Raw genomic sequence first — 26,026 nt, 5'->3', positions numbered from 1 at the left:
GGCAGGCAAAATTATAAGTACTCCCTTATCTGCATCTAATCTATAATTAATGTTCCTTATTACAAGTGAGGATCAGAAGAAGGGAAATATTTTGAGTTAGGGTAAACATTTAGAGAACTGATCTATTCTGTTCTTACTACTAGTCTGTCTTACTCAGCGGAAGACTGTTAGTAAACATACCCTAGATACAGATTTCAAGGGAAACTATTTTGTGAATAATGAGCATACGTGTTTTAAAAAAAAGCTATAATAAACTCTAAAATGAAACACTGGGAAAAATAGGTGTAAGACCTGCTAGCATGGAAAAAGTTGGGTTGCGCCTTCCCGTGACTCCGGCTGAGCCCCGATTCTACCGCATTTCAGATGAGCCCAAAAGAGAATTGGCATTCTAGCTTCCGAATCCAGCACAACCTTATTCTAAATGAAGGATTTAAGAGACGCTTCGAAGTTCCCCTCTCAATCATCCTGCTGTCTTCCTTCCACCTGCCTGCCTGCCTCGCCAACACTGCCAGTTCCCCCCTCCTGTTCACATGAAACGCGGATTCTCTTTCCTCATCCCTGCAGTGAACCAGGAAGCAAAACGCTTGTTGTTACTCCAATGCAATGTGTCTCGATCTTTACCAGCTTTCAGATGCGTGGACTTCAACTCCCAGAATGCCCCAGCCAAGCAGGAAATTCTGGGAGTTGAAGACCACACGTCTGAAAGGCGTCAAAGTTAAGGAACGCGGCTCTAGCATTCCCTTTCTACGTCACGCCAAGGAAGGTGTGGAGAGAGAGAGAGCGAGAGAGAGAGAGAGCTGGGTTGCGCTGCGCTTGCGCATTGCATGATTTCCTGAGTGGTTGGCGACCGCGGCCATTTTGTAGACCCTTTGGTTCAACGCCCCCCTCCCCCCTCAGCGCTCTATTGAATCCTACCTTGGGGGCTGCCGAGGCCTAAGAAAAAACGAGAGGCCTGAGGCGGCTCGTGGTTTTTTTTTTTTTTTTTTTAATAGCGTCTCGGAGTCTCCATACGCTTTCCCCCCCCTTCGGTGCAACATCCTGGCTCTGCCTGGGAGCAGCTTTCCCGTAGCGTGATGGAAGACGACGGACAGCCCAAGACCCTGTGAGTGGGACGGGGATGGGTTGGCCGCTGGGTAGGTGGGTCAAGAAGCGATGACAGGAGGGGACCTGCAGGGTGGATTCTCTGAAGGAGCGTTTGGGAGGGAGACGGGTCAAGAAAGCGGGCTGGAGGGCATGGAGGGGAATCGCGGCAAGAGAAAAGGAAACATGCCTCCCCCTCAATTGCTAGGAAAGACACAGGTTACGGGAGAAGTGGAGGGTTCCCCGTCTCTCACAAAACGTCACAAGGGCGGGCGATAAATTGTGCAGGATGTAAACCCAGAGTAGACTGGAGGGTGGGATGTGCTTTGTAACGGTGGAGGTGTGTGAAAAGTTTTTGCTTTTTAACAAAATGTGTAGGTCGGTAACTTAGTATTCACGTTTGCCCTGGCAATTTGATAACGTTGGTGTGCCTGGAACCTGGAAAGCCTTTTCTGTGGGATTGTTGCCATGAGGGCCATTGCCTTTTGCCAGTTGATAGGGCTTGGCGTATGCTGTAGATTTGGCCTTCCCTCCAGCAGTAGAAAAGTTTTGGGAAGTAATATTGACTCATCGTGAGGGATCTCCATAAGGTAGGAAGCACATTGCCAGTTAAATAAAGCTGGGAAACGCCAGAGGAAAATTGATATATCTGTGAATAAGTATGCATTTAAAGACGTATAAGGTTGCCTAACTCATGCTTGGGATTCTGGGCAGCCTACAACAAAAACACATCATCATCATATAACCAGCACCTAGTACAGTGTTTCTCAACCTTGACCATTTTAAGGCATGTGGACTTCAACTCCCAGAATTCCACAGCCAGCATTGCTGGCTGTGGAATTCTGGGAGTTGAAGTCCACATGACTTAAAATGGTCAGGGTTGAGAAACACTGTACTAGTATATAAACACACAGTCTAAAATGTGAAATATGACAACCAAGCACAGACCATAATAAACCTTAGAGGGGAGCTCCCACTCAAATGACTCCAAATACCTGAGAAAGAGCCAGGTCTTAAGAATTTTCCTAAAGACAAGGAGAGTGGGTGCCTGTCCTATACAGGTTGTCCTTAACTTATGACCACAATTGAGCCCAAAATTTCTATTGCTAAGTGAGACATTTGTTAAATGAGTTTTGCCCCATATTATGACCTTTCCTGCTATGATTGTTAAGTGAATCACTGCAGAGTTAAGTTAGTAACACGGTTTTTAAGTGAATCTGGCTTCCCCATTGACTTTGCTTATCAGAAGGTCACAAAAAGTGATCACATGAGCCTGGGACCATGCAGCTGTCATAAATATAAGTCAGTTGCCAAGTGTCTGAAATTTCATCACATGACCTTCAGGATCCTGCAATAGTCATAAGTGTGAAAAACAGTTAAATCACTTTTTAGTGCCATTGTAACTTCGAATGGTCACTAAACAAACTATTGTAAGTTGAGGACTGCCTGTATTGGGGGGGTGGGGGTAGATCATTCCAGAGGGCAGGGACAACTACAGAAAAGGCATGTTAGGTCCCATAAAATGACAGTTTAAAAGAAGCAATCTTCCCTGTTGGAGTATATGGGACAGGGAGATAAGGTAATCCCTCAAGTAATGTTAGTAAGATGTAATATTTAATAATGACATATTAAGAAATTGCAAGGTTTGGAGCTCAGAAAGTTTGAACAATGTAACAAGTAAAAGGAATATAACTTAGTAGATTGCAAAATAAACCACTTTGCAAGTGAAAATTGGAGGGTCTTAGTTGAAGAGGATATGCTCAACAAAAATATGTAAAAAGCATTCCAGAAATCAGAGCAGTAAAACATGATAGTCGTGATGCTTTATCACAAGAAAAAAATCAAAATCCTAAGACCCCATTTTGTAAGGTCAATTGAAAATTTACAAAATAATGAAAGCTTGTGAATTTTATTGGCTTAGATAGGAGGAACTAGAAAAAAGGGGGAAATATGTAATTGATTTTTAAGTCATTTTTGTTCTGGGTTACATGCTTAGATGAAGTAGTGATGAGCTTCCAGACAAACAAAATCAGATGCAGAATAGCATTAGATTAAGCTTGGGAAGAAATGTATAAAAATTTGTAAATTTGCTGTTTAAGAAAGTATAGTTTAGCTATTAAACTCAGAATTGTTCCACATAGATTCCTAGCTAATGAGAGACAGAGAACCTAACTTGATAATATCTGTTATTAACAAAACTGATAAAATTTTATGTCTGCTACTAATTTGTAAATTTTAGTGGAGTAAAAAAGTGAAAAATTAAATTTAAGAGCTCTTGAGAGTACGGTATATAAATCAGTTCACTACATTTCTACTTAGTGCATGGTAATATGTTTTAAATATTCTAAGAAAGTATAATAGTTATGAAGGATAAAAATGTTCTGTGCATGAATCATGTCCACTGAACTGTAATTTTTTAATTTTTTATTAAAGTTTACATTTGCAAAGATAAGATTAATACAAACTAAGAAAATTACAAAAGAGAAAAGTACAGGAAAAAAGAAATATATTAAAGAAAAAAGACAATTATAATGAAATAACTTCCCCTTCATCATGACAAGAGCAAAAGATTTCAGTAATTTATCACCTTGGAGATTACAGTGCTACAAAAGATCTCTTCTTCCCATATCTGGTCTCTTATCTATAGACAAATTCATTCAGCCCTAATCAGTGGAAGCCCTATAAGGGTTACCAGAAACAACAACATAATTTATCCTTGATCGGATAAACTAGTTTCATATTTTTCCCCTTGCTTTTAATAATCTTGATCATTTATCCTTTTGAATAATGTCCCATAACTTGATTTTTTTCATTTTCTCTTTGTCTCTTCTCAGAAATTCCTTCAAAACTTTAATATGTCTCTTTTGTAAATCCAAAATAGGAAAGTTATGCAACTTGCTCTTCTGCTTTGTTTTTTTGTATATCCCTTTTAATTGTTAAGACATTAGCTAGTTTCATTTCTATAGCCAATGTAACATGCAGTATAATGGTCCATTAACTCATATACCAGTTTCCGATGTTTTGTTCTGTTATGATTCAAATTGCAGCCATTCCACATAGAAAAAGTGTTTTGCATATTCCATTCTGTTTTAGCTGCTGTAAATGTTGTCTTATTTCTTAGATTTGGGATATTTTCAGTTGTTCTAGTGTCAGAGTCAGTGTAGAAGGACTATTTTCCTATTGCTGCAAAGGGAAGAATATGGGGGAAGGATTTAGGGTGAAGCAGTAGGCATTCAAGGAGCTAATGTCACAGGGAGCCATTTTGGATTTAGTTACCACTAGAGCAGGGGTGTCAAGCTGCTGGCCCGTGGACTGGATGCGTCATGCCGAAACTGCCCCACCCCAGCTCCGGCAATGGGGAAAAAGTCATAATATGTCGCGACACGTCACGTGATGTGGCGAGTTTGAGACCCCTGCACTAGAGAAAGGCCGAGTGGAATCTTGAAAGCAAACTGGACTCCTCAGCTGATGCTTGACGCTTCTGCAGGTGGTGACTGCTGATAAGTAATTGGTTGTCTGCCAATCTCCACAGTTTATTCCAGTTTAGTTAGATTCACTAGTAGTTTGGTGATTTTAGTTAGAAATAGAAAGGCATCCCCCTCAGTCCTTATTCCTTGCTTTTCAAAACAGGCCTCTTTTGAATTAAAAGAACTTAATTAATATTCTAGAGCAGATTATATGGTAAATACCTCCTCCCCCCATTACTGCTGCTTGGACATTGAATTGATGCAACAATTTACCTCCCTTAAAATAATTTTCCGCTTCCTCAATAGACTTTCTCAATCTTTTACTTCAATCTCCATGCTTTTTCAGAAATCCACATACTGCCCAGAAATCGCCAGTGTCTATAGATATTAAGTAACTTGGGGTACATTCAGTGCATTCGTATGTTGGAGAAGTCATATGCAATAAGTCCATAGCTCAGTTCCTGAGAGCCTACATGTGGGCTTATTTAGTCTCTGGGCACTTGGATTTATCAATCCTCCAATGGCTTCTCACCCATCCTCAACCCTATTGACCTATTTTATGCATGGCCAGTCATAATGTTCCGGGATTCAGTGTCTGACCCACCTGGGTCAAATGATATACTGACTGAAAAGTCTTCTGGACTCATCACACATATAGCATGGAGATGATGCTTTGGTCAGCAAGCTATATAGAAGAAAAAGACTATATTCATAATGCCATTACCTGAATGATGTCTTTTTTGTAGGCAAGCTGGATTTTGTGTTGGTGTGTTAATGTGTGTGGCGTTAATAAATAAATTTAAATAAAAATAGATGGAATGTCAGAGGTGTGTGCTTATGCATGTACTTGCACCATTTTGTTTAAGTTTGCACACAAGTGATGTAAGTACAAAAGTATACGTTATTTTGATCTGTTTAAGGGTATGTATTCAATGCAGTGTATATGCATTTGATTCCTAATGATGGTGTTATTCAGGATGTTTTAATATATGTAATGAATGTTTTCATTTTCAAAATCTTTCTGAAAGCTTCACAGTCAAGAACATGTAGAAAGTACACATACCTAAATAAATTCAACAAATCATCAGTGTTTTTTTTACCAACAATTTCTATGCTGGTGGCATATTTTCATTGTTCGTTCTTTTATATTTTTTGACTGAATGCATTTAAAAAGCAAAGGCTATCTGCTAAGTTGGAAATGGAATTTTTGCATTAGTGTTGTCATTCATACTCATTGTGCTGCACTGCATTATCTTGTGCCCTTTTGGTTATGGAGACTTCAGAGTGCATTTCAGTTTGCAAAAATAATTAAGCCCTGTAGCTTTCTAAGCTTAGATACATGAATATACTTCAACCCATGCTGTTAATGCAAGCCATAGTACATTTTGTTGTAAAGGTATTTTTGAATTTATTGGTTTTGACCTATTTGCTTTAGGTTTGTTAGTACTTCAAGCATAAAAAGAAAAGTTGTTTTGCTGAGAAGAGTGTGTGACTCATGAGTAATCTTTTGTTCTGTTGAATATTATAAATGTAATGTACTACAGTGTAGTACAGACATATTTATAGAGTGCTAATGCTATATGATGGATATTTTGTGCTTCCCAAAATGAAGCCCCAAGGAAACAAATGATAAAGCTTATTTTAGTCAACTGAAAACTGTCCATGTTCCTTTCACACTTAGCTTTGGTATAACAATAGACATTTGGAAAGAGAAGTATATTTAAAAAAACTATTTTTAATGGATTGGAGTTAATTTAGTACTTTTATTCTAGGTGTTCGTCTGTCCTGGATGAATTAATTAGTTGAAAAGTTGTATGTTATGTGAGAGATCAAAAGCACAGAGCCATCCTCCACATGCGCCTTTCAGTTAAAATACTGATATTTCTCTGGCAAATGCTGCTCCAGATTTCAAGGAAGGCTATGCCATATTTGGCTTAAAATGTAGATGCTCACTAGTTGATAGCAAAAATTAAAGTAAGCAGCTAAGGCTGAATAAATATTCATTAGAGCTGTTTGATTGTGGCAATGCATATGAACCACACATTTCAAATCCTCATGATAGCTGCTACATGGATGTGCATGTACATATATGCATATATAGCCAGAGAGCAGTATACAGAATAACTTCAAGAACTTGGGAAAAGGTACGGCTGTTTCAGTAACTCATAACAGGCATTTCTTGCACATTCCTACACATTGCTAAGGAACTATATTATAGGATTTTCACAGTCCTAATATTGACCAATCCCGTGCTAATTTATGTCCATAAAAGTTAAAAAAAAACTACTTTTATTGTAGAATACGTTTTTATTGTTTTTATAGACTACAGGTTCAAAATAATCTTTGCAATTCAGCAAATTATTTTTCAGCTTCTTACTCAGTGGGTTAAGAATTGAATGTAATATTTTCTCTTATTCTAATCTATATCTTGACTTCAGGAATTTATTCAGATTAGTTCTGGATATATGTCTCCCATTTTCTCTTCCTTCCCAAAATGTACTAGCATTGCATATGGTATCATGGAGTTTCAAGCACTTTGGGAGTATTCTGAGTCAAAACAGAGTTTCCACACCCTTTAAATTGTGTTTGGTATTCATCAAGCAGTCAGTGAAGTATTTTCTGGACAGGGAATTCGTAGTTCAATTAGATTTGAACCAATTTCATCTAGTTTACAACACTTGTTGTGCTTGAGACTTCGATATTAATTGCCAAGTTGCACCAATGGCCAGCCTACTTTCCCATTGTTATTTCTAACACATTGCAGATGCAAAGAAGTTATAATTTGAAAGCTTGAATGCTTTGTTATATTTAAGGTAATCTTAACAAAAGCAGTGTATTACAAACTTGGCTTGAAGTAGGAGTTGGTAGATTATTGTGACTGTGTCCCTAATATCTCTCGAGAAGATGAGGAATCCTTCCTCTAATGCATTTCCTCAGGAAGAGAAGTTTTCCTCTTAAATATTTCACCTCCTGTGATCCATATATTTACAGGATGCTCAGACACAAGAAAATGCAGATATTTCTCAGAGTATTATATATGTATATACATCAAGCTATTCCTTTTCAGAGTAATGTTATGCAAGCTGCAGACAAAGAGTGGTGCAGTACTGATCAAGAAAATGTAAAGACGGTAAAGAAAAGCAGGTCTAACTATAATTTAGGTCAAGGAAAGGATGTTTCTATAATGTCTGTGTTTAGATCAAACTTTATGAAGATTTCAGACATCTTGCTTTATCTCTGTTTTTAACCTTAGAGTTTTAATACCACATTTCTCATCCTTTTATCAAATCCTGTGGGTGTAGGAAGACCTGGGAATGGGCAGCACCAGCACAGGAAGGCCAGAGAATGGATGGTGCAGTAGAACATGAGTGCAGGAAGGTCAGGGGGACTTACGAGAGTGACTTACAACTATCCTTGTCAGCTCATGCGTGAAGCTCCATTTGTGCGAGTGGTAGGTGCTTGCAAATTGTACCTGCTGCTCACACGGAACTATCCCCTCTCCACCCCGCCGGTTCGCCAAACCGGAAAGGTTGGGGACCGGTGATGAGTTTTGTCAAACTCAAATGGGAGCCCTAATGGCGCAATGGTTAGAATGCAATATTACAGACTAACTCTGCCTACAGTCTGGCGTTTGATATTGATTGGCTCGAGGTTGACTCAGCCTTCCATCCTTCTGAGGTCGGTAAAATAAGGACCCAGATTGTTGAGGGCAATATGTATGTTAAACTACTTAGAGCAGGGTGTCAAACTGCCGGCCCATGGGCCGGACGCGTCATGCGGAAGCCGCACCAACCCATTGCCGGCAATAGCAAAACAGTCCCAATACGCTGCACGACGTCATGTGACGTCACGAGTTTGACATGTCTGGCTTAGAGAGTGCTGTAAAGCACTATGAAGCAGTATATGAGTCTAAGTGCTATTGCTGTTGCTAAATAGAAATGGGGGTCATTAAACCATAGATAAGATAAGATAACCTTTATTGTCGTTTTTTAATTTTATTATTTTATTTATTGTCATATAAGGGCTGCATTTTGACTTAGGAAGCCACATGTTTATATTTTTTATTAATACATTAACAAATTAAAATCAGGTAGGGACTAGACATAACTACTACATAGAAAAGAAATATATTTTTACAAATTTGACTTTGTTTTCAATGTTTGCATATGTGTATGGATGGAGAAAATCTATATAGTTGCTAGTTATCAAAATTTAATGGTACAGTTTGTGTATGTGTGTGTTTGTGCGTGCATGCATATTTCCAAATTCCACTCTGACCCTCTCCTGACCTACTGCCAAATTATTGCACAAATCCTCATATTCTCACTTATTACCTCTGTGCAATGTTCCCTCTAATTTCTGACATACCATATGCAGGAAATAATTGTTTTCTGAGCTTTTCCCAAACCAAGTATTGCACATACTTGAAGAGTCGTGGTGGTGCAGTGATTAGAATGCAGTATTGCAGGCTACTTCTGCTGACTGCTGGTTGCCAGCAGTTCGGCAGTTCGATTCTCACCGGGTCAAGGTTGACTCAGCCTCCCATCCTTCCGAGGTCGGTAAAATGAGGACCCAGATTGTTGGGGACAATAGGCTGACTCTGTAAACTGCTTAGAGAGGGCTGTAAAGCACTGTGAAGCGGTATATAAGTCTAAGTGCTATTGCTATCTCAATATGAGACTGAGTAAGTTGTAGATATTTGTAACAGACATGTTAAAATATTTACATATTTCTTAAGGTATAAACTAGAAAGTTTAACAGTATGTCATATTTTCACTTGAAAGTTGTGTGCCTCTGTTGTTTTGGATTCCTGGCAGCTGCTCCCTGCACTTCTCTTGGCAGTCTTTTTCAGAAGTGATTTGGCAGTTCTTTTCTTCCTACGAATGAGACTGCCCCAAGATCACCCAGCTGGCTTTGTACTAAAGGCAGGACTAGTACTATCTACTTCTTGTCTGATACTTCAACCACTAATACCAAACTGGCTCTGTGCATATGAGGTTACAAATAATAATAACATAACCTTACTAGTCACTACTAACTGCAGTCAGTATTTTGTAACCATTTACAATTTGTTCCTTCTTTCTTTCCCATTTGCAATTTGATATTATAATGAAATAAAAATTTAGAAAAAAGAAAGGCATTAAGCACTTAAGTTTCCCCCTTTCATTTTCCCCATTCTTTTCTTTTTATATATTTAAGAGCTTATTTAAATTTTATATTACAGTATTGATTTTAAAATTGATATTAATTAAGAGCCTTGGTGGTACAGTGGTTAGAATGCAATATTGCAGGCTAATTCTATTGACTGTCAGCAATTCGATTCTCACCGGCTCAGGGTTGACTCAGCCTTCCATCCTTCCAAGGTCGGTAAAATGAGGACCCAGATTGTTGGGGGCAATAGGCTGATTCTGTAAACTGCTTAGAGAGGGCTGAAAAGCACTATAAGTCTAAGTGCTATTGCTGTTAGTATGAAATTAACAACAATCATGGACCTTGTGCAGCCTGAAACTCAACAGATATAATTTAAACCTTTTCTGGAGGGAGGAGGGAAATGAATTCAACTTGTTTCAGAGGAAAAAGGAAGTTTAAACCTGGTTTGGAGGAGGAGGGAAATTTTGAAGGGAGGAAAAGAAATTAATGCAACCTGTTTGAGAGAAAGGCACTCTTTCGTGCACTGGTGGCTGTGAGTCTGCCTGCTTGCTGTGGGGCGGGAAGGCAAATGCCCAAGCTTGCTGCTTCAGCTTAATTCAGGGGTGTCAAACTCGCAACGTCACGTGACGTGTCGCGACATATCGTGACTTTTTTGCCATTGCCGGCAATGGGGTGGGTGCGGTTTTGCTATGATGCATCTGGCCCATGGGCCAGCAGTTTGACACCCCTGGTTTAATTGCACCAGCAGGGTCACTTGGTGCTACTGTAGTCTAGTGCTCCTATTCAGTTCACAACATGGCGGTGCTAAGCAGTCCTCACTGTTGCAGTTAAGGCAAGGTGATGAACTTTGGTAGGACTCCTCACAAATCATGAGCCTGGGGTTTTATGGTAGTTGGTGATTAAATTTATTATTTATTTTTACAATTTAATAGCTATGTTTTATTTTATTTTATTCTGTTCAATATTTCCCAATTGCATTTTAGTCTAGTTTTGGCCTCACCCAGGAATATTGTGGCTGCAAGAGGTCCATGGAACCATATGCTTGACACCTCTGATATAGAGGATCCGCATGGCTGTTTTTTCAGAACAGTGACAAGAGTTCTAGCCTTTGTTGGACTTTTATTTCTTCAGCTATAGTCAAATTATTCTCCAGAATCTTAAGGCAGTATATCCCAAACCTTTAAGTAAAATGATTAAACTGTGTGTGTGAAATTAAAGCTTGGTTATCTAGTGAATTTTGTCAGTGACTGAAAATAAGTGCTATATTGCCATGCTGGTTATCCTATAAATTAATGTCTTAAATGCTTATTTGAAAGAAATAAAGAAATTTCTATTTCATTATATTTCTATTTCATTGCAGAATATTGTGTAATATTAAGAATATTTCTTCTATTCAAGAACATACAAAAGTTATAATGCTGTCTCTATTCAAAGGGTTGCTGTGGGTTTAGTGAGATCTCTAAATGTATATAGGATTATAATCTTTATAATTATTTTTTACATTTAAGTTCAAATAATTTGTGCATTTTTGAATAGAAATAAAAGATTGTTGCAGAAAAGTTGCAAAAACCTAATGTTAAGAGTTTCAAGAATATTAAATAAAATTATTGGCTTATTTATTATACTTCATTTATGATAATATTATATTCAAAAGTAGAAAGTACAGGGGTTCTTGAGTTATTACCATTCACTCCGTGACCATTGAAATTATGACAGTACTGAACAAAGGAACTTACAACTTTGCCCAAAGTCATAGCCATTGAAGCACCTCATGGTCACATGATAACATTTTGGCAGCTCGCCCACACTTACACTAACTCATTCCACCTGCCTATCTCACCCCTTGATCTAGGCCTACCTGGGGCATTTGAGGCTTTCATGGACTAGTGTGACTTTGCACTACAATGCAGTAGCACCCTGATCTTGCACATGGCCTGCACCAGGCCTTCCGGGGCCTCCCCCCACCCTCTAAAGCACCTTCATGCTCCTTACTTAGGATTCCATCTGTTTAATGACAACAACCAGGACTGTTGGGATTGCAATTATTGAGTGAAGTAGTCATGAGACATCTCTTTTAACATCTGCGTTGTTCAATGACTGATATTCTAGTTCCAATTGTGATTGTATATTGAGGCTTATTTGTAATTTTAAGATTTCCCATCTTTATTTTCCTAACTGTTTTTAGAATATTTTTTGTATATTTCAGATAGTTGTGTTTTGAGGGTTATTACCAATGAAAACAAAGTATACAGTAGTGTTTTTACTTATTGTGTTGAACTGAGCTTTCAGAGATTCTTTATTTTTTTTCCTATGCAACCCTGAAATAAACATTGATTAGAATTCCGTATCATGATGCTGCTACAGGTCAGCATTATATTCTGTCAGGTTCAGTATGCCCAGCTCCCAACCACTGTTTGAAGCATTACAAATAAATTCTGATACTATGTAAGAATATATTATTGGTTTGACTTCTTTTGTATTTGCATATAAACAGGATATGATATAAGTAAGCAAAAGATTTATATACATTGTGAAAATATATGTACAATTTGGGGTTTTTTTTCCCCTCTCGGAAGTTTCCTTCACAACCAGAAAAATACTGCTTCTAAATTTTCCCAACTATTTTTTAGTTCTGAATGTAATGTTTGCCAGAATTCTTTCAAAATGACACAATTGTACATATACTTATTTTTCCTCTACTAAAAAGCTTGAACAAAATAGCCTACTTTTTAATTTTAAAGGGTAATGGTTTGTATTCTTAGAAGATTTCTTCTAAAAAATATATAAAATGCACACTTCTTTTGTTTCTAGGTGCTTGCCTTGCTTTTTTTCAACTTGTAAAGATCTATCTATCGAAAGGCAATATGTCATACATCATATTGGTAGCATTAATCTGCCTAAAAGTAGCAAATAAATAATTGTTCCTATACCTAAGTTATCAGAATATTGAGAGAATGATCATGTTTAATGGTGGATCTGGGAAGTATTTCCAAACAGGATGGGGACAGAATTTAATAATTCTACCTTCTGTGTCATTAAAATTTGACAAATGGGAGAAACTTTTATATAAGAGTCAGTATTATATAGTGCTTGAGGTATCAGGCTAGAAAGTAGAAGACCAAGAATTCTTGACCTTCCTTAGGCACATACCACCTGGGTGACCTTGGGCCGGTTACACTCTGTGAGTCCTAGAAGTGGGTAATGGCAAACCACTTCTGAAATCTTCCCAAGGAAATTGCAAGGACTTGTCCAGGCAGTTGCACACACCCACACAAAAAAAAAGCTTTATGGAGACTTTGGGACTTTATCCAAGACACGGAGGTATACATTGTGCATTCTTGTTTTATACCTTAATTAGTTAACTGCATGCGATTTTTCAGTGGCAATGTTTTGTAATTATAATGAAGAACTTCAGAATTAAAATGTTTTTGATTAACAGAGTGTATGTAATGCATTTGTAAGTATTATGGCATGTTTATAAAATTGTTTTTTTATATCTGCAGAATATCTTGGCAAGACATAAATTAATGGCATTAATATTACCTTTTCTTTTCTATATCTAGTTATGTAGGAAATCTTTCCAGAGATGTGACCGAAGTCCTTATACTTCAATTATTCAGCCAAATTGGACCTTGCAAAAGCTGTAAAATGATAACAGAGGTAATATGTTCTCACAATCTAATTTATATGAGCTATCTTAACATTTTGCATAAAAGCAGTTATTAATTCTGCTTTTTTTAAAAATATCAAGATTGCAACACGAAATAAGACAGTTTAATTTAGGAGGACTCCTATGCCAGCATTGACTAGGATTGTAGCCTTAGTTAATTGATTTAACTAACAAAATTTGATTTTAACTAGAAAAAGGTTTCTTGTATATAATATATGCTTATTGATTCTTCTTGGCACCAGAAAGATTGCTTCTGTCTCTTATAAAATATATGCTTAGTTTAACTACAACTATACTCTTCAAATAAAGGTGGGATGGAATATTCTCTACAAGATAATTCAAGCTGTATACGTTATTTAGAGATTATCTCGATGGTAGCTTTTTCCTACTTTGTGACAGAAAAAAGATAAAGAATCTAAGCAATTTCTTATTAGGGACTACTATGAATATTAGTCATTACATAGAAAAACAGTTGGGCTGCAACTATGTTTTTTAGGTATCTTTATTTGAATAATTTTTACTTTGTTAATAGTTTCAGATGAACATCACAATAAAAACATGTTTTATTAGTATTTAGCCTTGCTTTTCTGCAGTCCCATGCATGACCAAAATGTTTCTTTTTAGAGAGGATAGAACTTCAGAAACAGAGAACCAATATTGTGTATTGGACTATTGAAATTTACTTGACTGGGATTCATTTAGTAATTTTGAACAAGTTGTATTTTTCTTTATTAAAAAGAAAATTTTATTTTAATGTTATCAAAAGGCTAGAATATGGATTTTGAAGTCGTATGTATATATAACTACATAAATGATAGAAATTAGTATTTTCAATAAGAAAGATTTACAATCTGCCATTTTCTTTCCTTTTTTATTAAATTGAGATTTTGTGGGAATATATAGCCGTTTGAAATTAGGTTCTTTTTAAGTGCTAAGAAACTAGGAGTATAAAACCTAGAAGCTGCATAATATTCCTCCTTTTTTATTTTAATAGCTCCAGGGAAGAGATTTATTCAAGTACTGGAACTTTTTTAATCCTGANGGAACGCGGCGGAACCGCGTTCCGGCACCTTTTTCCGGGCCGGCCGCACCGGAAATAGCCCCTCCCACACCGGAAATAGCCCCTCCCAAATTTTACTTGCATTCCTGTTCTCTAAAGGGGCGGTCCTAGGGTTTGATGAGGGCGTGGCCAGGTTTGAGTTCCGCCACCTTTTCTCCGAGAAAAAAAGCCCTGGACACAGTCCAATAATAGTACTTGCAATTTTGAAAATAATCATCTTGATCAACTTTTACTAGTTTATAGCCATTGGCTGGTTCTCATACCAACTGAAATCATAATGTTCATTTTTAGCTAAGTGTGATGTCTTTAACTTTTACCACAGTTTTCTCAATACTGATAACAATCTGTCTTGCATACACGGTAAATCAAAGGAAATATATTTCTGATCTTAATTCCAAATTCATATTCTGATTTTTTTGATTGCAGTTTCAAGGGGATTCTTATATATTATCAATAAAACAGAATGGCACAATAGATAGTTCATTAGAAATTTAGACCAAAATATTTTTGTTGGTACATGAATAGTGTTGTTTCCCAGATTAGTGAACATTGTTATATGTAACTGGTAATATTTAGTTTGCATTTTATTATTTATTTATTTATTAAATGTAATATATCTATATATATAAAACTTGATTTATTAAAATATGAAGCTAAAATCAAATAATTTTAAATGATTTACTGCATTTTGCAGTAATTTTCTAACCCACATTCTTGCTTTTAATGCCTTGTGAAATCTGAAACGATCACACACATCCTCCCAAATCTGGGCTTTGAAATTGGTAAGTACTTGGAGCTGAACATGTTTGCAAAGGACATAGCTCCAGTTATCATCAAGTCCCTTTTTCCTTCAAACCTTACTTAATTCTATTTGTAAAATTTACAGGAAGGAATGGACCATTTCAGAAGCATACATGTGTGTAACCTAATATAGTAAATGTAATCTTATCCCAAGTGTCTTTTGGATCCAGTTCGATAGAAGCTGGCAGCATTAGTTTTGACATGTTCAGAGACTAATTTTGTTGATAATTCCAGTTAGGACGTCAACCTGCAGTTAAACTTCTTGATTCTGAGTGTGTAATCCATCATGGCATCTAAACAGTGTGATGAATTTTCAAGAAAGGCTGTTCTGAATTGAACCTGCACTTTAATACTTGATGGCCTCTGGATGTAGTTTTATGGATGCTATAATTTGAGATGTTGTTTTGACAGAACAGACAACAATTCTTACAGCTACTTTGTAAGCACTTATAATAATATTTTTTTTCTAGCTTTAAGTAATATATTTTCCTGGATTTTCTTCTCAGCAACCCGATAGCAGAAGGGTCAACTCTTCTGTTGGATTTTCTGTTTTGCAGCATACAAGCAATGACCCTTATTGCTTTGTGGAATTTTATGAACACAGGGATGCAGCTGCTGCATTAGCTGCTATGAATGGGAGAAAAATTTTGGGAAAGGTACGTTGCAAAAGAAAAAAGAATGACATGTAGCAAATTAAGTAAATAGGTTATTTCATGGCAAGGATTTTTGTCCCGGTTTTTAATTAGAAATACCTTGAAACAATGTTTCTATAAAGAGAAACTCTCACTTTGTTGGAATTGAGCCTGTACAACCTCTTCATTGACATAAAAATTATGCCAGTAATGATATTTTTTTCATTATTTTTAGGAAGTAAAAGTTAACTGGGCAACAACACCAAGTAGTCAAAAAAAAGATACTTCAAGTAAGTAATATGTTCTGAAGCAACCCTACAAGTAAGCCATGTATTCAGTTGAATTGCATTCATTGCTTTACTTTGGCAGTATAAGAAAGCTAAACTTTTTGTATATAGCAATGCATTTGTATTTTTTTCCTCCAGATCATTTTCATGTATTTGTGGGAGATTTAAGTCCAGAAATAACAACAGAAGATATTAAGTCAGCATTTGCTCCTTTTGGTAAAATATCGTAAGTACCGTACTTTTACCTTAAATCATTAACACAAACAGAATCAAAAAGCAAGATTGTTCTTCTCTTAAGTCACTATCGCTTATTAGCATAGAATTGTTTACATAATGGCATATGAATGGTGTAGAATTATCTTCTCCTTTTATTGCATTATATTATTCCACCTAAGTATGAATAAGGTTTCTGCATCAGTTCTGTTAAAAGCTATGTGCTTTTCACACTTGCAAATCCATATGCATTTTTATGGGCTGGGATGTGTTGTGGGCAAATGAAAGCAAACCTGTTGATTCTTGTGGCTTAAAGAGCATTCATTGTCTGATAGAAGCTGGAAGTGTCTGATAGTTATATACAATAGGTAGTATTGGACTGTGTCTAAGTTAACATAGCCAGTTGTAAAACTTCATTGATTACATTTTTGAAATGTAGCACTACATTTAGGATTTTTAAATTTGAAATTAAAATTCGTATCTTTAGATAAACTTTTAAATAAAGAAGTCTTGTTTTAATGATACATTATTTATGCCAATCAAGGGTATCTTTCTCTGTTGACAATAGAACATTGGGACTAAATTTCCAAATATCTATAGCTTTGCAAATGAACATTTTAAACTTTGCAAGTGTTCCTTCAGGTGCTATAGTATGTGTGTTTCTTTTGTTATTTAATCTAGTTTCTTGAAAAACTTTCTCCTATTGTTTTCTTTGTCTTTTTAACAACATCAGAACAAACCCTGAACATCTTGTGTTACTTTACAGGAATATATTTCTGCTATAAAGCATATTTTCTCTATGTTTTCTCATATTTTCAAATGCAACAAAGTCTTATTTTGTCTGTTTGATTTACTTTGCTTTTTATCTCAATGTGGTAAGTACTGGTACTGTTTGCAAGCCAATATTAAAAAATTTAATACAGGTTGCTATTTCTCAATCTTGATTTATACCTGAGACCTGCAGTTTTTCTACAGTCCAAGTCACAATTAAAAGTAATAGCATTCTGATTATTTTGCAGAATTGCTCATAAGAATGGACAGGATCTTGAAGCTAACTGCAAGGAACTGTGCACACTGGAACTCAGTTGTAGATTTTTTTTCTCATTTCTATTTATTCTTATTATACATTATTTATATATACATATCTTAGTATTTACATTTTAACATTCTATATTCAGTGCAGTTCTATATTTCCAATCATTTTAACTTACTCACTAAAAATTATGTGTAAAATTTGTTGTCTTCATATTGGTGAACTTAGCATTGTTGTTAGTTATATTCTCCTTTCTTAAATTTCTGAAAATGTCAATTTTTCAAAATTTACAGCTGCCCAAACTCCAAAATGATGGTAGAGAATTGACCAAGAAAAATAAAGAAATCTGTTAACAGGCCATGTATGCCTTTTAATTCCTATTTTTTTCCTCTTTTTCAATTTTTTAATATTTCATATTTTATATCACTAGGCAGAGGGCATTTATTTAGAAAATGCATGGTAAACCTAGTTAGAAATGTTACAGTAATTTATAGTTCAGTAAACCTTAGAAGACCCTAGTCAGTAGATAATTAGAAAAGGAAATTCTGTTCCTTTTAAAATTTCAAATTTGAACGATTTGTAGAAAGTGCAGGATATATGGATAGGTTGCATGTTTATTACATGTTATTTTTTTATTTTTGTCCTACTGCTTTTTTCTAACAGGTAAAGAAGTATTAGGCAGAATTAGGAATGGTTATAGTTAGGGATTACTGAGTTTATAATAGGGAAAACTATGCTCACAATACAGTGTGTGTGGTTCCTTTTAGTTTTTATTTTGAATATCTATAATATTTCCTCATATAACTGTGCTTCTCTTCCCAGGGATGCACGGGTAGTTAAAGATATGACAACAGGAAAATCAAAAGGATATGGTTTTGTATCATTTTATAATAAATTGGTGAGTGCATTGAATAATAGAAATCATTGCTTCATATTTTGCGAGCCTAATTTATGAAGGATGCAATACAAGCAGGCAAACATTTCTAGCATGCTAGTGCATAGCCCATTTTATAACCCGTTGGTTCTGTGAAAGGCAGAAATTTTTATAGTTTAATTATGTGGTTGAATAATGTTATATCGATCCTTTAGACAAGAGACAAAAACATATGCCAATTTTTAATCTTACTAGTAATTGAGTACATATATATTTTGCAGGGCAGTTACTTTTTATGGAAATAAGGAGACTGTATTGGGATATACATGGTATATTGTCAGTCTCTACCTAAAAGTGTCTTAAACGTATTGAGTTCTCCAAATGTGAGGTGGAATATTTGTGGCCTTCCAGATGTTGCTGAACTAGAATTCTCAGAAGCCCAACTAATATGGCCAATAGTGAAAACTATTGGAAACTCAAATTCAGCAGCATCTGGAAGCCACAGCCCCTCTCTTCTTCATTCAGTGTAAGTATTAATTCCCTTACATTAATTTTCCAGAAAAGCTATTAGTACCTAAATTGGTTATTTTTATATTTTCTGAGCAAAACACAAAGCAATAAAATAGAATGTATTAATTCTCTTGTTTCTAATTTATGACTCATTTTTGTCCATGTGGTTTTTAAAAAAAAATTAGGATGCAGAAAATGCAATTGTGCACATGGGAGGCCAGTGGTTAGGAGGTCGTCAGATCAGAACTAACTGGGCAACACGAAAGCCACCTGCTCCTAAAAGTACACAAGAAAGTAAGTGAATTTGGGCAAAAATGAAATTCCATTTTTAATTATATTAACAGAGTGATTTCTAATAGATTACTTCTGTCTATATAAATTGTAGAAAGCAATATTGAATATGGATATTTAATATTTTGCATCTTTTCTTGATATTACAAATGTATGTACAGTTCCATAGTTTTTGTAACGTTTGCTTTTGTGCATACAATTTTTCAGGGTTTGTTTATATGTTGTTCCATCTCATTTTTGTGAGTTTGGGCAGGTAGCCAGAAATTGAAACTAGGAAACAATTAAAAAATTGCAACCATATTTACCATATGTTGACGGACGACCTCATCCAGCAGCTTCATGTATATGGCAGATAGGAACAAGAGGCATCTTGCAAAATAGAAGTACTGCTTGATCTCTCTGCCCCCCCCCCCCCACTCACATGCACACTGATTGGAACCAGTTCAGAAGAAAGGGAACCATTATAATTCCATGCCTTCTACTCTCAATCCTGGGGCTGTTCAGAAATGTATTAAAAGGTGCTGAGAGTTCAAGGAAGGCCAGAATGTATTTACAGCCTAGTATTACCAACAGGTGTGATCAGTGCTATCTCATTGCTATAACCAGATCTGAATGCCAGCTAAAAAAGTCCAAATAATCTATTTCTTCCAGAGCTCTCTGAATTGCAAGCTGGTCATCTTTTCAGTGACCTTCCCTAAAGAAGGAAAGATGGAGGCTGGATAAAAATATTGTCCAGTTCCTTTGGGTCTAATATCTTCTTGAGAGAATGGGCAACTTTTTTCACAATAGGTGTAAACCTCTCTTGCATTAACTACTGCTGGGACTCAACTGCCTCACTTTCTGGAGACTTTGACCAAGTAGATGAGCTATGAATCAAAAATACAGATGGCCCAGCTTACAGCTTTGAGGACTCAGACCATTTCATCAGAATTAAGACATTCAAATTACTCTCAGATAACTAGGCAAGAATATCCTCAAGCAGCTCTAAAATCTGTATACCTAGAGGCCAAGCAAAACCAAGCAACCAACCAATCTGGCAGGTGCCTAGAATGGTTTTCATAGTGATCCTGCAAATATTCCCTTTGTTCTTCCTTAACAAAGAGGAACTGGCTCCCCTTAAATACAGCTGTCAGTCAGCCCATCTACATGACAAGGGCACTTCCCTGCCCAATATTTTGCCATCCTTATTGCCAGGAGATAATTTGAAAAGTGTTGAGTTTAGGGTCTTTCCAGTTTACAAATATAGTAGGCTGTGATATTGTGACATATTGTATGTTCATTAAATGCAAATAACAGAAAAAAAGTTATATCTTGCAGACAACACAAAACAACTGAGATTTGAGGATGTAGTAAATCAGTCAAGCCCCAAAAACTGTACTGTCTATTGTGGAGGAATTGCCTCTGGATTAACAGGTGGGAGTCACATTCATCTTTGCAAAGTTTTTAATGAACTACTGAATACTCACATGACTAACACAAATGTTAATGTTTTTAGATCAGTTGATGAGACAGACATTCTCCCCCTTTGGGCAAATTGTGGAAACCAGAGCTTTTCCAGTTAAAGGCTATTCTTTTGTGAGGTAGGAGAATTATCATTATGTGCTCTGAACTTAACATAGTACCATGTTGGCAACAAGCAAACATCTAACTATATTTTAGCTATCACTTTTGATCATAATTGTACCTCTATAATGTAGTCCTTGATTTATGACCATAATTGAGACCAGAATGTTACTTCCTGAGTGAAGCAGACATTAAGCAAGATGTCATGTGACCACTCAACTACCGCAATCCTAGGTCCTCTGGTTGCAGTGGTTAAGTAACCTCATGGGTTGTTAAGCAGACATAATCCAAGGTAAGGAGCATGGGTTTATTAGAGGGATAGGGAAGGCTTCACACAATTTGGAGAATGACATTTCTAAATTATCATGAGTATGGAGCCTGCTTGGACAGTGGCACGAGGAGACCTCAGTAGGAAAGCCAAACCTTCAGTACTGGAGAAAAACAAAAGGGGTAAATGGGATCCTTGCATGCACTGGTGGAGTAGAAAGCAGGCTGAAGCCTCCTGGGCCTAGTGAGCAAAGGCCGAGACTCCTGGGCGTGGTTAGCCAGGGACCAGCTGAAGTCCTACAGGCCATGGCAGTTTGATATGGAGGGAGATACAGGCAGACAAGGGCATGTGCAGCATCCCTGTGGTCATAAATGTGCACGGACTGCCAAGCACCTTAATTTTCAGCATGTGACGTTGCAACAGCCATAGCTTTGGGCATAAGGGCGTTGCAACAGCCATAGCTTTGGGCATATGTTGCAAATCCTTTTGTTTTACTGATTGTAATTACTGATGTAATTTTGAACAATCACTGAACAAATGATGTAAGTCAAGAACTACCGGTAACATCAATAATTATGTCAGGTTTCTTGGTGTTGCGAGGGGGGGGTGCATGTCTGTGCTCCAGTAAGTTTGCATCTTTGTAGGATATAAGCTTAAGTCCAGGAAGTGTCCCATTTTGTTCATCTGTAAACCATATTTTTGTAAAATACTTACAAAAGGAAATACAGAAAATATTATCCAATATCATGTATGTTAAAAAGAAATGGAGCCTTAAAATTATGGAATTATATTAAGTTATCAAAGTAAATGGCATACCTAATTATTTTTTAAAAAATTTAAATACATTGGTTCCTTAAAGACTGAACTTAATCTCACTGGATGATTACCCGTAGATAACTATGTACATTGAAGCAATTAACTCCTTCACTGTTGAAATATACTTGGTATATTCTTTAAGAAAAGACTTGTTGCTGTTAAGTTCCATAATGGTACATATATATATCAGGTTTAGTGATAAACAATTGGCTGATAGCCTTTTACTATACTGTATCTTCTGATAAAGTAAACTATTGATAAATGAATTGTTTCATTCTTGTTAAATCAGTCCTACAGGGTTAGAGCAGGATAATATAGTAGCATTTTACTTCATGCCATTTTTTTGGCCTCAGGTTTTCAACTCATGAAAGTGCAGCACATGCGATTGTTTCGGTCAATGGAACTACAATTGAAGGGCATGTTGTTAAATGCTATTGGGGCAAAGAAACACCGGATACAACAAAAGACTTCCAGCAGGTAATTGGTAGACTAGCATTAAAGTGTTGTATTTCTATACCCTCTGTGTCCAAAATCAGTGAAATCGGTGCATGGAATCTTATGCATTAAAATCCCACATGGAATTTAACTTTAGACATTGAATGTTACTTTTGGTTTTTTCTCCATTTTTCTCATAAGCGTATATTGATTTTTTATTTTTTTGTTTATCTAAAATAATTGTTTAAGGTGGAGTACAGTCAATGGGGACAGTGGAATCAGGTTTATGGGAATCCACAGCAATATGGGCAATATGTGACAAATGGATGGCAAGTGCCATCTTATGGAATATATGGTCAAGCATGGAATCAACAAGGTTTTGGCATTGAGTAAGTACTTCTGTTCAGAAATTGATACTTGCATATGTAATTTTCCTTGGATATGAACTCTGATATTTGCTTGTGCATCATTAAGACAAATGTTTTTGTTTCTAAAGTAGTGGTTTGTTATTTTTGTTTTTAAAGTAATAGAAAAAGCAAAAGGAACAAAAGACAAAGATAATATACATTATAAAAATACATAAATGTTTAAAAATAAGTGAAAAATAGAGAATATGCTGCAAGAACAATAAAGTTACAATTCTATATAATTATCTAATATATTCATACACACACAGAGAGATATGAATTTATGCTTTTTTAAAGATAGTATACTTTGTATAAATCAGTTCCATATTTCTTTATAAATGTGTATATATTCATACAAAGTCTACATCTATAGGCAATCTACTCACAGGTAGCAAGTGTAATCAGACCTTCAATCTACTGAGTACGTGGAGCGATACATTTATCTTTCCAAGATGCAATATCAGTCTTTTAACTATAAAAAGGGACACAGAGAATCCATTTATGTTATCCAGTTATCAAATTTCATGTACTAAGTATGTAAGTCAAGAGAATATCCCTGAAAATTTCAGCTTTTGTTACAGAGTCACATTTATTTAGTTCATTACTTTCTCCCAGACTTTAATAATTAAAAACTGTAAAAATGTTTAAATTTTACATTATAAAAATTTAAAGAAGCATTGCTCTTCTTAATCTCCAACAAAATACAGTTCTATACAAATGCAATAGATAAATTCAAAATATTACTTTTCGTTATGTAAATTGTAGGTTAAGGTCCACCGCCACTGTAGATAAAGAAGTTAAGGCAATAATTATCTAGGCCAGGCATGTCAAACTGCCGGCCTGTGGGCCGGATGTGTCACGCCGAAATTGCGCCCACCCCATTGCCGGCAATGGGGGAAAAGTCCCGATACATCACACGACGTCACATGACATCGCGAGTTTGACATGCCTGGTCTAGGCAATATAGGAACCCCTAATTCTTTATTCTACTCATCTCTTACTATTTTCATGTTAAATTGATTTATTGATAACAAATATAAACTAATGTATAAACTAATGATAGGTTTTTAATTTTAAAAGATTTAATCAGTTCTAGTATTTTGTGTGTCTGAGAATTTGAAAATGCTGCTGGTCCATACAATGCTGTTAACGTAGCTATAATATTTTACATCTAATAGATATTTGTCTCTTAGCTCAGTATATATTAAAATTCATCTGTATCATGTTTCTAAAGTAAAGTATTAATTTTCATCTAAGTATGAATTTCTGGAGGAAGACTGATTGATTATAATGCTATATGAGTGAGCAGCAGTGAACCGTAGATTTGCAAAATCAAAATCATATGCAGCCATACTCTAAACAAAATGGGTTGCACTAACTTAATATGTACATTTTTTTCAATAAGTTCAGTGAGTTCTGTTCTATTCAGTTAAATTCAAGATGTAAATGCAAATCAGGACCGCTTAAGGTATCTGATTGCTAAAGCTAAATTTGGTTGTTAATAATTTGAATTTTCATAACTAAATTTGTAATAATGAAGTAAACACTTTGAGTTGCAATTTATCCCACTTTACCTTGAATTGAATCCAAATCTATATGTTATCCAGTACACCACTCTTACCTTTCAGCTGCTATTCTGAATAAATTGTTTACCAAATACAACAGAAAAAAATCTGCTAATTAGTTTGTTTTGCAAGGTAATTCTGGGGAATGCTGTATATATTTATTCATACAAGTAATATTTCGGTCATGTTTAAAGGATTACAAGGGGTTAATTTTCATCACCTAGCAATGGGTATTATTGTAGTTAAAATTGAAACAGACAAGAATAATTACAATTTTCTTTTCTTAAACTAGTCAAACACCACCTGCAACCTGGATGAGTGGATTTGCTGCTCAGCCTGCCCAGGGACAAGCTGCTCCGGTAATACCTAATCAGGCTGGCTATGGTATGGCAAGTTACCAAACACAGTGAGCTAGAACTCTGCTTAGAAGTGTGATTTCAAGACAGGTTTCATTTTCCAGTGATTTTTCTGAAGCCTGAAATACAGACACTGGGGAGGCAAGGAAAGGAGGCAAAAGGGGAGGGGGGCCAAGAGAGAGAGAGATAAAGAAAAAAATATTTATTTTGAAGAATGAAAATGTTTGGACCTTTAACACAGCATTTGCTTTGATGAAGGACACAAATATCTTCAATTTATGCCTTTTTAAGTTTTGTTCATGATGGATATGAACAGGTTTTCTTTATGTACAAAATTTAAAATAAAGTCATTGAAAACAATTCTGACTGCACAATTTGGTATGTTGGGAAGAAATGCTTAACATTGTGGTTCCATTTTCTTTTGTCTTCAGCATTTTATATCATAGCTTTTGGGGGGGAAACATGAAATATGCTTTTAATTGAAAATTAAATCCTGATGTTTTTCTGTGGACCAAAGATTGCATCAAAAGCAACAATATATTCTTCATTAATTTCAGAGCCATCGTTCAGAAGAAATATTCATGGAAATATTTTTTAATTAATTTTGAAATATTTGAAGAAACTTAAATCTGGTGTAAATATTTTGGTTTGGTCTGATAAAACATTGTTATCTGTAGTACTATCTGATATTTCTGTTCACATCCAGAAGAAAATTAATAGCTTTTCAAATTTCATTTACTTAAAAGCACAGATTTGCTTTTAATTTAGAGGTCCTTTTTAATTTGCCCCTTTACATTACTACCTGCAGTGTTCAGTATGCTCAAAAATAGAAGTAGCAATTTTATAAGAAAATTATTTCATTCTGCTGCTTTTTTGCAGTGAAGTAAAATAAATGAACCATATACTTTCAAAACTAGCTACTACATAGAGTGAAAAAATATTCAAAAAGCCTTATTTTTAAATTGATAAATAATTCCTTTTATCAACAGAAAACAGATTATTTTACTTTATGCTACTTACAGTGTAAATAATGAGGCTACTTTAAGTACCTGAATGTTTTAAAAATGACAGTTTTTTAAAAAAAATGTAGGGATATTTAACCAAAATATTTTTTAATTAAATTGAGGAATTTCTAAAGTAAGGCATTTTAATAATGTCATATATGTTTAACAGAACTGCATTTGGAATAATGAACAATTTGAAGTACGAATTAAGTGTATTTGTTTTTTAGTTACCGGTATTTTGGCTTGCATTTCACAATTTTGTACTGAAGCAAGGTTGATTGTGGATTAAATGTTATTCGGATAAATCATGAAGTTGGTAAAATGTTACATAGGGTTACTTTTTACTTTGTGAATACACTGATACATAAATTTTAAATTGAAAGTGAATGCAAGATAGGTTACACAGTAATCTGTGACAGCTAGGTGGTACAAATGACTCATCTTTGAATTTGAACACTGAGATGAACAATATGTGCCATTAATAGAAAGAGACTTGCAGTTTGGTGGACTCTAGCCCAAAATATGTATGAGTATATATGTTTG

At 35.5% G+C, this 26,026-nt stretch overlaps 1 protein-coding gene across 1 annotated transcript; it reads left to right on the top strand.

Moving 5' to 3' along the window:
• Nucleotides 1–852: 852 nt before the first annotated feature.
• On the top strand, nucleotides 853–24,839 carry TIAL1 (TIA1 cytotoxic granule associated RNA binding protein like 1). Its single transcript, XM_015817227.2, has 12 exons — nucleotides 853–1,102; nucleotides 13,262–13,358; nucleotides 15,736–15,885; nucleotides 16,097–16,151; nucleotides 16,287–16,374; nucleotides 18,217–18,292; nucleotides 18,964–19,072; nucleotides 20,387–20,482; nucleotides 20,565–20,649; nucleotides 22,070–22,193; nucleotides 22,401–22,540; nucleotides 24,416–24,839. Exons 1-12 carry the CDS (start codon nucleotides 1,074–1,076, stop codon nucleotides 24,531–24,533), a joined length of 1,167 nt encoding a protein of 388 aa, XP_015672713.1. The 5' UTR covers nucleotides 853–1,073; the 3' UTR covers nucleotides 24,534–24,839.
• Nucleotides 24,840–26,026: the final 1,187 nt, after the last annotated feature.

Source organism: Protobothrops mucrosquamatus, unplaced genomic scaffold (genome assembly GCF_001527695.2).
Source record: "Protobothrops mucrosquamatus isolate PMUCROS unplaced genomic scaffold, P.Mucros_1.0 scaffold566, whole genome shotgun sequence".
NCBI lineage: Eukaryota > Metazoa > Chordata > Lepidosauria > Squamata > Viperidae > Protobothrops > Protobothrops mucrosquamatus.
Note: the sequence above shows the minus strand (reverse complement) of the source record. Positions and strands in the feature narration are given on the sequence as shown.